The sequence below is a fragment of the Cervus elaphus genome, chromosome 15 (assembly GCF_910594005.1).
Source record: "Cervus elaphus chromosome 15, mCerEla1.1, whole genome shotgun sequence".
NCBI classification, from domain to species: domain Eukaryota; kingdom Metazoa; phylum Chordata; class Mammalia; order Artiodactyla; family Cervidae; genus Cervus; species Cervus elaphus.
Window position 1 is genome coordinate 33,223,869 of NC_057829.1, and position 13,181 is coordinate 33,237,049.

General features: G+C 50.4%; 1 protein-coding gene across 1 annotated transcript in view; it reads right to left on the bottom strand.

Annotated features, from left to right (window-relative positions):
• Window positions 1–6,926: 6,926 nt before the first annotated feature.
• POLR3A (RNA polymerase III subunit A) overlaps window positions 6,927–13,181 on the bottom strand; it is a 47,295-nt gene continuing 41,040 nt past the window's right edge. Inside the window, exons 25-31 of the mRNA XM_043926100.1 lie at window positions 12,791–12,884; window positions 12,505–12,597; window positions 11,687–11,851; window positions 11,022–11,186; window positions 10,672–10,803; window positions 9,392–9,524; window positions 6,927–7,565 (exon numbers count right to left, since the gene is read on the bottom strand). Of these exons, the coding sequence (XP_043782035.1) occupies window positions 7,417–7,565; window positions 9,392–9,524; window positions 10,672–10,803; window positions 11,022–11,186; window positions 11,687–11,851; window positions 12,505–12,597; window positions 12,791–12,884 (931 nt within the window). The 3' untranslated portion in view covers window positions 6,927–7,416. The remainder of the gene's footprint in view (window positions 7,566–9,391; window positions 9,525–10,671; window positions 10,804–11,021; window positions 11,187–11,686; window positions 11,852–12,504; window positions 12,598–12,790; window positions 12,885–13,181) is intronic.

Below are 13,181 nucleotides of genomic sequence, written 5' to 3' on the forward strand. Positions count from 1 at the left end.
GCCTCATGAGAAGCATTATAGCAGACAGGCATGGCTGGGGGTTTAATCTGTACAGACTGGGAAACTGAGACCAAAAGCAGGAGGTGGTGTGCCTAAGTCTGCTGATGGCAAGCAGAGTGAGGACGACAGCTTGAGTCTTGGAAAGTTCAGGACTGTTTCTGCTGGACCCATGGATTTATCAGCAAGTCTGCAAATTAGTACCTACACTGAGCACTGTTTTACAAAAGGCTGAAGATACTGCTTGTCTTGAGCACCTGGGAGACTGCTGGAGTCGATCCAGGGAGTCTGGCTTTGTTTACTTCTCTCAAGCTCAGGTGTATGTGATGGCCTGTTCTCTGGCGGTGGTGCAGCGGAAGGGCATGGCGGGGTGATGTTTCTAACTCCTGGCTTCCCCTGGATGCGATACCTCCTCCAGGAAATGCAGAAGTTTGGGAGCACAGGTCCAAGTGCACACAGCGTATACAAAGTGTGTACTCTGTGCCAGCAAGCTTCCTGAGGCAGCAAGAACGAGCCTTTCTGCGCTAGGCTCTGACTTCCCTGAGTATAGGTTATCTACCTCTAGATAGGTCTTGGGTTTGGGGCCAGGGTCATAGGCAACAGAAAGTTATTTGGGGCCAGTTTAAGCCTTGAGAGATGTTCACTGAAAGTTCCTTGGACAGTGAATGGAGGAGCTGAGTGGGCAGCTTCAGGATGGACAGGAGGCCATGGGCACTCTCTGGGGCCCAGCCTCGGCTCACTCCCAGGTCAGCTCTCCAGCAGAGCATGGGGCTGGTCTCCCACCCTCCAGGGACCAGCTCCCTCCTCCCAGAAGCCCTCCTGCCTGGAGGCCCCTTCCGCTTGCTCTGTTCATCCTTCAGGCATCAGCTCGGGCCCTGCTCAGAGGCCGCCCCTTCCTTCTCACTGCAGCTGTCTCCTTGATTCTTAGTGCCATTTGTAATTGTCCATTTGTTTACTGTCTCTTTCAGATTAGGCTTTTCTTTCTTCTTTATAAAAAAATTTTGGCTGTGTGGCTTGTGAGATCTTAGTTCCCTGACCAGGGTTTGAACCTGGCTCCTCATCAGTGAAAGTGCAGAGTCCTAACCACTGGACCCCCTCCAGGGAATTCCCCAGACTGTGTTTTTTTGACTGAATATGGAATATTCTAGCCACATCTGGCTGCTGAGAACCTGAAACTTGTTGTACTCTTAAGAGTAAAATGTACACTGGATTTTGAAAACTTAGTATATGAAGTGTAAAATATCTAATCCATGATTTTTATATTGGTCACATATTGGTATATTGTAGATATGTTGAATCAATTAAAATAGATTACTAAAATTAAGTTCACCATTTAAAAAAATGTGGATACTAGAAAATGGGAACTCACATATATTATTTGTACTATATTTTTGTGGATAGTGCTGTGACTACATTAATTTGCTAAAAAGAGGGGTCATGGAAATTCTGTTTACCACTCAATACCTGGCCCTGGGGTTGGGACATAGTAGGTAAGCAATGAACAGTGTTATTTATGGAATGAATGTTTGACAGCTACATTTTCCATAAGTCCGGAAACATTTTGAACAGCTTGCTAAGGGAACGAGATCTAATTTAAATGTCAGGTTAGTAAACAACAACAACAAAAACTCAGGCATGAAATCTGCAAGAAAGGGAAAAGAAAGGGGAGAGTGAAGGGCTTAGGGGTCAGGGAGGGGTTGCTGTTAGTCCTTCTGAAGAGGAAGTGGTCCCATGGTTGTATCCACCCCAGAAACATTCCAGTTCCAAGAGGCTTAAGGGAATTTTCTGAACTTTATCAAGCAAAAAAACCCCCCAAACAAAAACCCACAACGCATCCTGATACCCTGCAGGCAGACATGATCGTAGTCCACTTCTGCTCCTCCCCATGCTTTTTGCCAACAGAAGCCGCTACATGGCCACCCAGAACCCAGACAGCATCCTCCAGCCTCCTTTGGAATTGTGTTTGGCTAATTCTGGCTGAGGGGATATAAACAGAAATGCCAAGTTAACTTTTGGGAACTCTCCTTAAAGCAAAGTGCTATGCCTCTTTCTCCCTTTCTTCTGGCTGTAATGCCCGGAGCTCAAGTAGCCACCTTGGACCTTGAGGAACGAGGCCTGGGCCACATGCTGGGGTGGAAGGGGAGGTTGGGAGAAGCCTGGTTCTCCCACAGCTTTATGAAACTGCTGTATTAATCCTGCAATACCCTCTATGGTCTTTTTAAGTCAGAAAAAAAACAAAAAACAACCTTAGGTATTTAAGGCTGTGTTAACTTAGATTTTTTGTTAATTTTTGCTGATAATAATGTCCTGCTCATGTCCTGCTCCCTGAATATTTGGTGCCTCCTTGCTTTATGTTTATATAACTGGAAATGACCGCTCTACTATGTTCAGGGCGGAACACTCAGCACTTTCCAGAGCAAAAAAAAAAAAGGGCAGTAGCTTCAGAAGATACATTAGAAAGGTACAACAGAACAGAGTGGAAAGTAAAGTGGCCGATATCACCAATTTCTTATTGGCAATATTTTTTGCTGATGGTTTTTCAATGGCAACCTCTCTTTTAAAGAGTGGGGCGTGTGTGTGTGCTAAGTTACTTCAGTTGTTTTTTGACTCTGCGATTCTACGGACTGTAGCCCTCCAGGCTCCTCTGTCCATGGCATTCTCCAGGCAAGAACACTAGAGTGGGTTGCCATGCCCTCCTCCAGGGGATCTTCTCAACCCAGGGATTGAACCTGCGTCTCCTGCACTACAGGCCCTGTTATATAACACACCTATATAAATAAGCATATCAATATCTGCATCTCTCTGTAATCAGCCTCTGAGTGATCTGGTATTACTACCCACAATTCTTAAAATGAGATCACATTTACTTTATGGCCTAAATGAAAATGCTCGAGCTCTGATCCACTCGGCTGCTAAGTGTCAGTCCCCTTTCTGAGCCTTCTTTATCCCTGGTGTGAAATACTTCCTGGGGTCTACTGACTGAGCAGAGAGTGAGGCAGGAGTTATATCCAGGGAGGCCCAATTTCCAAAGCCACAGACAACTCCATCCGAGTAAATCAAAAAGCGTCAAAGGATTGGGTTTTCCTTGTGAATTCACAGAGCATGTTTTTCAGTGAAAATAGTGATAGTCATCACAACTGCAAACATACTTAATGAGCACATCCTCTGTGTGCCAAGCTGTACCAAGACCTTATATGCATAGTCATGTTGAAACTCACAATGGCCCTATGACTTAGCTACCAATAGATGACACTTCTATCTTATAAATGAGTAGAGGCAGAGAGGTTAGGTCATTAGCTCAAGGTCACCAGATAAAAAGGGGAAACTGGGATTTGAATTCTGACAGTCTGATGACAGAACCCACGCTCTTAACCACAAGATGACCCCAAGCAGATGGTAAACCCCGTGCATACAGGGACTTTCTCTGAGGGTCCAGCATACCACCTGGGCCAGAACAAAAGCATAATACTGCTTATTAACCCTGCATGTTGGTGGTGGGGAAAGGACGACAGCATCCTTCCCCAGTGACCATAGGCAGGTGTCCTCTGCCCAGGGCACATCCTCCAGAACCCAAGCCCAAGGGAAGGAGGCCAGTGAGGCATGGAGGGCCCTCTAGGGAGGGGCTGGAACCTGGGGGCCGTGCGGGCTCAGAGGGACCTTCCTCTTTGCTCTGGTGAGGCCTCATGTGCTGAGCCTGCCCACAGGAGCCAGGCTCTCAGTTGTGAAGCTTCAACCCTAGACTATGTTGGACACATCTTTGTTGCCCCCACCCCCTTCGGCCAAAGAATTGTTTCTAGATGTGTTAGTATCTGATTTACCTGTTTGGTCTACTGTTGTACTTTTCAGTACCAGAACAAGACTTTGGAAAAAGCAGGTCTTTACTAATTCAATGAATGAAGTCAAGCTAGATACCTGATCCTGGCCAGGTGGCACCTCTAGAGGGTGGGTGTGGGGGGCACTGCCCTGCAATTCACTGGGTTTGAATTAGCCACATGTGGTGGGAGGGGCCTGGGTGCTTACTGCTTACCTTTAGAGGTGGGCCTGCAGCAGGAACATTAATGTTTCAGGAGTTGAAGCCCATCTATAACCCTATCACCCTGTTTCATAACCCTCAGGGCTGAACTGCTACACTTTTTTGTATAGTATGGTTCCTTCTTTTGAGTTTTGATAGAAAAATAAGAGTTCTGCCAAGAGACAACAGAAACTTAAAAAAAAATTATCACATAGTGTCAGATTGAATCAGACATTCATCAGTGTGAATACACGTGGACAGACCCTGAAATAGAAACATAGCACTGTATTTAACTCTGATCTGACAGACACTGAAAGACTCCAGAATGTCTCTCCCGCCCCCAAAGTGCTGAACAAAGTGGGGCGGGGCTGTAACTGAGTCAGTCACTATTTTGATCCCAATGTACAAAGGATGGAAAAAGGGTCAAGGACTGGACAGATCACCAGTCAGAAATACGTGTCTGTTAATGGATGAGGCAGAATTTAAATGTTTTATTTCTTCCAAATAGGCCAGAATAAAATCCTAACCTTCTGTTGAGCTCAATCTTCAGTATACAATGCTATTTGAGTGTTTGATTTGTGTTTGCACAAAGCCGGAGGCCAGGGCAGATGATCAGATTAGGGGGAATTTTAACTCCCGCCCCTAGGATGTGCCCTGGGGAACCCGGAGCAGGGTTTACCAGTCAACACCGCCTAGGGTGGCAGGGCTGGTGGCGAGGGTATCTCAGTCACTGGGGGTGTGCCCCTTCCCAGAACCATGTGCTAGTCTGAATCCAACCCAGAGCCTGTATCCACTGCAACCACATGCCTCACCCACGGAGTCAGAGTGTTTGCCAGAGACCAGGCCAGGCTCCTAGAGGTGCCGCCTTCGTCACTCACAGCAGCACACTGTGGCCATGGTCTCTCCAGCTTCTGTGTCACACAGAGCGAGGCGGGCACTGGCGGTCCCTTCCATCACCCAATTCCACCCTCCTGGCCCTCATGTGTAGCCCAGGAGTTACTTCCCAGTTTTTAGGAAGCCAGTCTTGTGGCTCTTGGCAGGTTGGGTGAGAGAAGCAGAGTCCACCGTGAGGCTTCACGGGGCAAACCTGGATAAGCATTATTAACGGACTCAACCATTTGTCTTAAACTAGGCCAGGTCAGTTCAAAGATACAGCGGGAGCTAAATGTGAAAAATGGCAGTTTTTTTCATATCTGGCACCCTAACCCTAATCTGGCAACCTAACCTTTGTAGGTTAACCTCATAGGTGTGGGGCCAAACTAATTTTGCGTTGTCGTGTCCAGCTCTCTGTGACCCTACAGGCTGTAGCCCGCCTGGCTTCTCTGTCCGTGTAATTCTCCAGGCAAGAATACTGGAGTGGGTTGCCGTAACCTCCAGGGGATCTTCCTGACCCAGGGATCAAGCCCACGTCTCTCGTGTCTCCTGCATTGACAAGCAGATTCTTTACCAATGTGCCACCTGGGAAGCCCAGACTCACTTTGGTAGAATTGAAACCTGAGCATTGACAAAAAATAACTCAAGAACTCCTAACTTATGTCAGTATGGGGGAAAAAGCACTCGTTCCAAACACGCACCCAAGAATCCAGGGCTTTGCAGAGTACCTTAGCAGCATTAACTCAGAAGGTCAGGACTCAACTAGGGAATGACCAAAGAATGTAATTCTATAAAATACTGCTTGAATTCTTTGAGCCTCCCTTTTCTTTTACCACACCCTCTTTAATCATCCAAACCATCTTCTCACTCAAAAATAGATGCTCATCTCTTTGGCCTGCACTGTTGTGTCTTCCAGTAGCTTAATACACTGAGATGCACCAGCTATTGTTTCAGAGGTTGATCTTTGTCTCAAGAGCAGGGAGCCAGAAAACCGGGTCAAAGCTCCATTTTTTATATCATCTCACTTCTGACCAAGCAGTCTAGGTTTTCCAAGGCCCCCAGGGAGGGAAGAAATGCCAGAGTGAGCAGCTTGGCTCTGGGAAGGGAAGGGAAGGACTGGCTCCACACAACGTTCTTAGAGGAGAGCTATGGCCACCACAGATCCTTCTCTGTGGCCCCAGGCCAATCCCAAGGAGCAAATTTGGCACAAAGAACCACCGTCTCTGTGAGCAAATCCCTGTGCTCTCTGGAAGACAAGCTATGTACGTTTCTTCCTGGTGTTTCACAAAACCCCCTTGTAAGCCTTGGAAACCCCATCAACAATGGATGGTGCAGTCACTGGCAGAAGCCCAAGCAGGCAGTGAAACACGGGTCTTTCTGGGACACCCTGCCGGGTCCCTCCTCACAGCCTCACGTGTGTTATCATCACAGATGTCCTCTGAGAAACCTGCCGCTGCCGCCTGGGGAATGTCAACTCCAGCGGGTGCCCACCCCTGTGCGGGCCCCACCCTTCCTGTCTGGGTGACCGCTTCACCCGAGAGCTGGTGCCTGCCTGCACCCAGAGGGCCCTCTCATGCCAGGCTCCTGGGGCACTTTCTAGGCCTCTGGTTCTGCACCTATCTGGTGTGCGCCTCGGCTGCAGGAGGCAGGGCACACGTGTGGATTCCTCAGGAAGAGTATGGATGCCCCCCAGACAGTGCAGAGGGTCTGGACCAGTCCCACTTCTCATCTCCATGTACACCGGGAGTCCCCGCCTCAGCCAGCCGTAAACTCTGGAGAGGCTTCTACAGGCCACAAAGAATGAGTTTGACTCAGGTGCCCCCATGGGCATTGGAAATAGACAAAAAGGGGGTGGCAGGGGTGTCTGCAAAAGGTGTTTGAGAGCAGCTTGGCCTCATGACAGTTTCAACTCAGTTTCAAATCCCAGACAGCCCCATTTGCTTAACCAGTTTTTCCAGTGATGCTTCAAAGCTGGCTCTCTTGGTTTCCACAGCTTCTTGGGTTTCAAAAGGAAAACTAAAATAACAATAAAAACTCCAAATTCTTCAGTGAACAAATAAATAATACGAACAATATTTATATTAGTATGTCACATTGGGAGGCCAGCATGACCGGGGAACAGAAGAACTGAGATGTGCCCTGGCTTTAGGGCTTAGAACTGGCTCCTGGTCAGGTTGGGACCCCTGTGAGTGGATGGAGGGACAGGGGAGGTGGAAATGAGCAGAGATGCTTGGCTGGGGCCTCCTCACAAGTCCATGGAGGTGGGGTGGGCAGGAGGTGCAGAGTTGTCCCCAGATTAAGCAGGTTTCAAACAGACAGAAAAATCCCAGTTTACCCCACCAAGCACTGTGCTATGGTTGGGGTCATGGGATGAGCGGCTCCCAGGACTCCAGGAACCATCTCCAACAGCCAGCATGGTGGGCGCAGCAGGGCCTCGGTCCCGGGGAGCACAAAGCTCATGGGTTGGCTGCTGGCCTCCAGCCCTTTTCCAGTTGACAAGGAGCCAGGGTCAGGTACAGCCTCCTCTTCCTGGACTAGGTGACAAGGGGGATGTGGAATTCGCTCGTGTCGAAGATGAGGGGCCTCCTGGGAGGGCTGGGGTCCCTGTTGGCCTTGTGGAGCAGCTTGAAGAGTCCAGTGCCAATGTTCATGGGGATCCCCATGATGATGCATTCAGATACCCCTGAAACCAACCAGAAAGGAGGTAAGAGAGCTTCTCCACACTTGGGAAAGTCTTCAAGCAGGACAGAGAGACTGACTTGGAGTCCCAGCCCCAACGTGTTGAACCAGGGCTGCTCACTTTACTCCTCATCTATGGATGCGGAAGGCATGGCCTGGTGCTCCTGGGCAGGCTGGGGGAGTTCCTGCATCTGGTTGAAGGGAGTGCTCACTCACAGCCCTGCTGCTGGCTTAGCAGCCTTTGTGCTTGAGCCACAGGCATCGTGTGGGCCTCACCTTTGAGCACTAAACTCAAACAGCAAGGATACACTGAATGATGTAAAACCCCGAGTTTGCCACCCAGCATGTCCTTAACTTAGGGCCCAGGGAACAAGCAACTGGGACCACAGCGAGCAGATGCCAATCCCCATGGAAACAGCAGCACAGATTTGTTCTGTGCCCAGGGGTCGGGGGTGGGCCAGGGTTAACAACACCCCAACCTCGGAATCCACAGCTTGAATCAGAAACACTAAGAAGGCAGGGCCCCTCATGGAGTGACAGGAGTTAGGCGATAGTGTAGATTCTTTCTCCAAGCTCCCTTTCAGCTTTCTGAGATCTAAATGTTGGGCTCCGCATGAGGCTTCTGGTTCTATAATAAGCAAGTGTCTATCTGCTATGTTCTGGGCTTTGTGCTATCAGGGGCCAGAGAGGCAATCAAACTAAAACCCAACACAGAGTGAGGGCTGACACTGAGTTACAGCATGCAAAGGACCAGGAGATTTTAAAGTTGGGGCAGGGTGTCCACGCCAGGCCCCTAAAGGAGTCAGAGGTGGAGAGGGTGGGCAGCAGGGCAGCAGCCAAGACGGGGGCCCAGTGTCCTCGTCGGGGAGCGGAGGTGCTGGGTCTCAGTCCTGCAAACAGGCTTGCTCTCACTTTTGCCTGGGGCTTGCCCTTCTCCTGCCCCCATCTCTGCCTTCTTTTCTTTCCTTTCACCCTTCATTATAGTAAAGAACTGTGTAATTTTTCTTCCCCTCTATTTGCAACCTGTGACCCTAATCTTAGAAGCAAAAACTAGGCATACACTGCCTGGGTCCCATCTGACCATCACCTTGGGCGGTGACTCCACACAAGGAGATGAGTGGGGAAATGGCCACGAGGACGAAGGGCTCCGGCAGCAGCGTCGGGGGCCAGGTGTGGCGTCGCTGTCTGAGCCCCAGACTCACTCCCAGCTCAGGCCACAGGGCCTTGCCGTGGTACGGGAAAGGCTGGAGTAGAGTGGGCACTCTGGAGCGGGGGGAGCAGCGCTCTGCTGTGACGGCCACCCCTCGGCTCCCTCTCCCCTAGGCCCGTCAGAGAGGCTCCGTGTGGGGAGAGCAGGCCAGCGCAGGGCGAGACTCATAACGAGTTAGTGCCCTGGGTCTTCTCACCGTGAAAGGGCTGATACCCAGGCCTCAGCAACGTGCTGAGATGGCATACAAGGCAGCCGGTGGAAGCGTGCCAGCTGCCTTGCTCAGGGAGTTGGGACGGCAGGAGCGCCTGGGGCAGGACCAGAGTAGCTGACTCTCCTTCTGAGGGCTAGAAAATTCCTACATGCCCAGGGGCGACCTTTCCTCTGTCCTGACTGAGCAGCCTTCTAAACGATGCAGGGGATGCAGGCTGCCACAGTCAGGCTTTGTTAGTTCCAATTCCGTGAGCTGCGACTTTATTCTTAAACAAGTCAAAGCTCTGCCTGCTCAGTTTCTCCACCTCTAGAGAAGCCCTGGCCATGGTTTAAATTGTAAAAAACAAAACGAAACACCAACAAAAACCCACAAAGGCCTCTGGTGAGGCTGCTGCAAGCACCAAACCTACCACACACAGAGTCCTTCTGCCCAAAGTAGGCAGCATCAAAGAGGTGGTCGGCCGTCTTCTCAAACGAGGCCAGCATCAGCACGCTCTCCTTCATCTTGGCCAGGCCAAACCTGGTGATGCCCAGGACTTCACCCTGTGCCGAGGGAGAGCGCCAGAGTGGGGACTCCCGCCAGGTACAGAACGCAGCCCCTGCCCCCCTCAACAGAAGAAGCAAGAGGCAGCCGGGCTGCTGCTCAAGTCACAGTCCAGGTTTGAGAAGGACCCCGACAACCATCTGTCCCACCTGTGTCCCTCTGAGGCCACTGGCGCTGACAAGCACAGATCCTGACACTCAACAAAGAATTGAGAACTGGAAACTAAAGACTGGATATACGTGTATGTATAACTGACTCAGTTTGCTATACAACAGAAACTAATACAACATTGTAAATCAACTATTCGCCAGTGAAAATGAACTAAACAAAAACTGAGAAGTAGGGAATTTTCTGGTGGTCCAGTGATTAGGACTCTGTACTTTCACTGCTGAGGGTCTGGGTTCAAATCCTGGTCGGGGAACTAAATTGCACCCCTCCTTCCTAAAAGAAAAAAAATACTTCTGAAGATGTTTCTTACGGCTCAAAGAAATAAAAACCCAAATAATTCCATCATTTAAAAAGTATCTTTATAAAACTACATAGCAATATGGAAAATACTTATAATGTTCAATAAAAATGACATGCTCATTTTTACTGTTTACCTGTAGTAATCTAACATGTGTATAGAACAAAAATGGAAAGGAAGGCTTTAAAATGACTGTCTTTACTACAGAGTGGTAGGAAATGGGTCACTTCTCCCACCGAGTTTCTGAATTTGCTGCAATACAGTACAAGTTTGTCTGTGGAGGCATCATGCCTTATGGCACTGATAGAGAAAGATTTTTGGTATAAGAGACAAAAACAAAAACCAACCAGCGGACCAAACTCAGTCCCCCAGTCAGATTTTCACCTAGAAATGGCTACAGAAGTATGAGAAATGGGTTCGACAGGACATAAACCTCAGGCTGTCACGGAATCCTTAGGCTTCTGGCAATGGCTAATTTTCTTTTAGGATAGAAACCATGCCCTGCCTCCTGCCATGAGGTTGCATTTCTCACACTGGAATTTTACCAGCACGCCCAGCTGGACCATTGTACTCAGGCTTTGGGGTAATGGTGGTCATCACAGCCACACACCATATATGCCCTCCAAGTCTCGCGCTCCTGACACCAGGTTTGCGACAGCAGCCACAAGGCCCCCACGCACCTTGTAGGTCATGAGATCGGACAGCAGCATCACGTGCCGCCGGTCGATGCTCATGCCGTGGTTGACCATCGTATACTGGATCTCGTTGATGATAGTTGTCCGGGCAGCTTCGATGCCCAGGGTTTTCTCCACCTGCGGAGGGCAGAGATGATCGGAGGCAGCCACATCCAGGGCTCCCCAACTTGCCCTCATATCCTCCTCTGCCCTGCAGGTTCCCAGCACCCTGTATCCCTTCCCAGAGATAGAGTATGGGGTAGTCTTTGATGTAGACCCAGAGTGAACAGCTGGGTCAGAGGAATGTGCTGGGAGGGAGCTGGAATGACTGTAGGAACCTCGGCTGTGAGCAGTACCTCGTATGTGTTGTTGGAGGTGGTCCGGGTGCCCTTCACGCCGTGGGTGGCCATGACGGCCCGCAGGTTATCACCCTCCACCAGGAGCTTGTACTTCTCCTTCCCGCTCTGCTCATCGATGTGGATGACAGCTCGGGACACCTCCGGGATGCCCTGCACCACCACCTGGACTCAGAGATACAGAGGGCTCGAGACCCCGCAGTGCGTACGGCCTCACCCACCCAGCAGTCAGAAACCACAGTGGCTGCGAGGACTGGGGGTGTCACAGCCTGGGTTTGTGGTCGTGATCACCCCGTCTCTCAGAGGTGACTGCCAGGAACGCGCCAAAGCCGGGAGTGCCTGTGTGCTGCCTGAGCCGCTGGTGGGTGGGGAGGGGGGAAGCAGAAGCTCAGGGGGTCGTGCCCTCTTCCACCACCAGTTTTATGAGAGAACAGAGAAAAGCTGAATGGGCAGAACGGCGAGGCAGTGCAAAGAAGGAAACCTGAACCTGCCTGACTCCTCGGGGATGTGGCAAAGAAACGGAGGAACAGGGCGCCACCCTCAGTCTCGGCGGCCCTTACGCTCCCTGATGCCTGGCTCTGCAGCTTAGACATGAACGTGCTCCCTCCCTTCACGCACCTCCAGGCGGCAGGCCTGACCACCTGGGGAGGCGACCTGCGACTCACCTTGGGGAGATCCTCTTTCAGGAACTGCAGCACGTAGTACATGGAGCTCTTGCTGTTCTCTCGGGGGGTGACGCACACCACCGCCTCCCCGTGCACGGCCACGTCGCCGGGCTTCACGCGCAGCTTGGACATGCAGATGGAGTACCTCACCGTCTCAGCGTTCACCTGTGGGGGGCCACACGCCCGGGATGTGACTGGCGGGATTTGGAGGCTGTGGCTTCTGTGTTTCTTGGCCTTTCAGCATCTTGCCCCACTAAGGAGCCTTTTTAATTATTTCCCCCCAATCTTTCTCCTCATCATGTCTTTTTTGGTACTGTGATATTTTAATACCAGAGATATATGTGTATGTATGTACTGTATGTACACCTCTGCTTTATTCACTAAGAAAGTAGATCCTACCACCCACCCCTCCTAAATCCGTTTTGCCACTGTTACCCGTTTATAAATGCCAATAAGAAGCAGCCAGGTCAACCCACATATCCTGAGCCAGCCATTGCTGCGCTGGGGATCCACAGGTGGGTAAGACACAGCTGACACAGCCGGTCCTTCCACCTGCTGGCATGCTGTGTCACAGCAAATAGGCACTGTGGTCTGCACACCACCTCCACTAATTTCCTGCGTGTCTCTAGGTGGTGATATCTGTGCCGGGGCCAGGGGTAGACAGAATGTGAAGGCACAACAGATCCAGAGGACAGACACCAAGCGGAAGCCTCTTTGGGGCTTCCCGTGCTACGCATAGCTCTTGCCCTAATTAATTAGCATCTGTCTTGGGACTGAAAGGGGATAACTTCCTTCACGCATGTAGTTATGGGACTCACTTCCAGCCTCAGAAGTCTGATCCGTTCTAGGGAGAGCTTGACGAGAATGAAGCAATCATCAGGAAGAAACACTTCTTCAATGTACTCTGAAATCTGCAGTGTCAAAAGATTGGAACATCTGTCAGTCACTTCCCTGTCCCTCAGAGCAGAGGAGGCTCCCTCTCTCCTTTAAGGACACAGAGCAGCATGGATACATGGATTGGTAAATCCACTACAAGTGGTTCTCACACGTCCTGGCAATGCAGCTGGTTTAGTTTTCTTATTATCAAGAGGGATTTCGTCTTACCTCTCCCAAGAGGGTTTTCTCAATTCTCCCTTTCACCAGACGAGCGTAATCTGCATCGTCGTCCTTGTCCAGCTGTGCTGTGATGATGGGAGTGCTGTGGGCAGGAAGGGCAGAGGATTACGAGGCTGCTTGAAGACCACACTGCGGTAAGCCCGGGTGCGTTTGGCATCTTAACAGCAACTGCAGTTTACTGTACTGAGCATTCCCTAGAGTCAGGCGCAGTCCTCACTGAGGGTTGCACACACCCGTGCTCATGAGGCAATCCACTCCATCAGTGAGTGAGTGACTTTCAGAACAGTCTTCCTGGCCAAGCAAACCTACCTTTTCTTCTTTGGTTCTAATATGTAGTTATTTAGTTCTGTTCTCTGAGTAAACTGACCCTTTGTATACT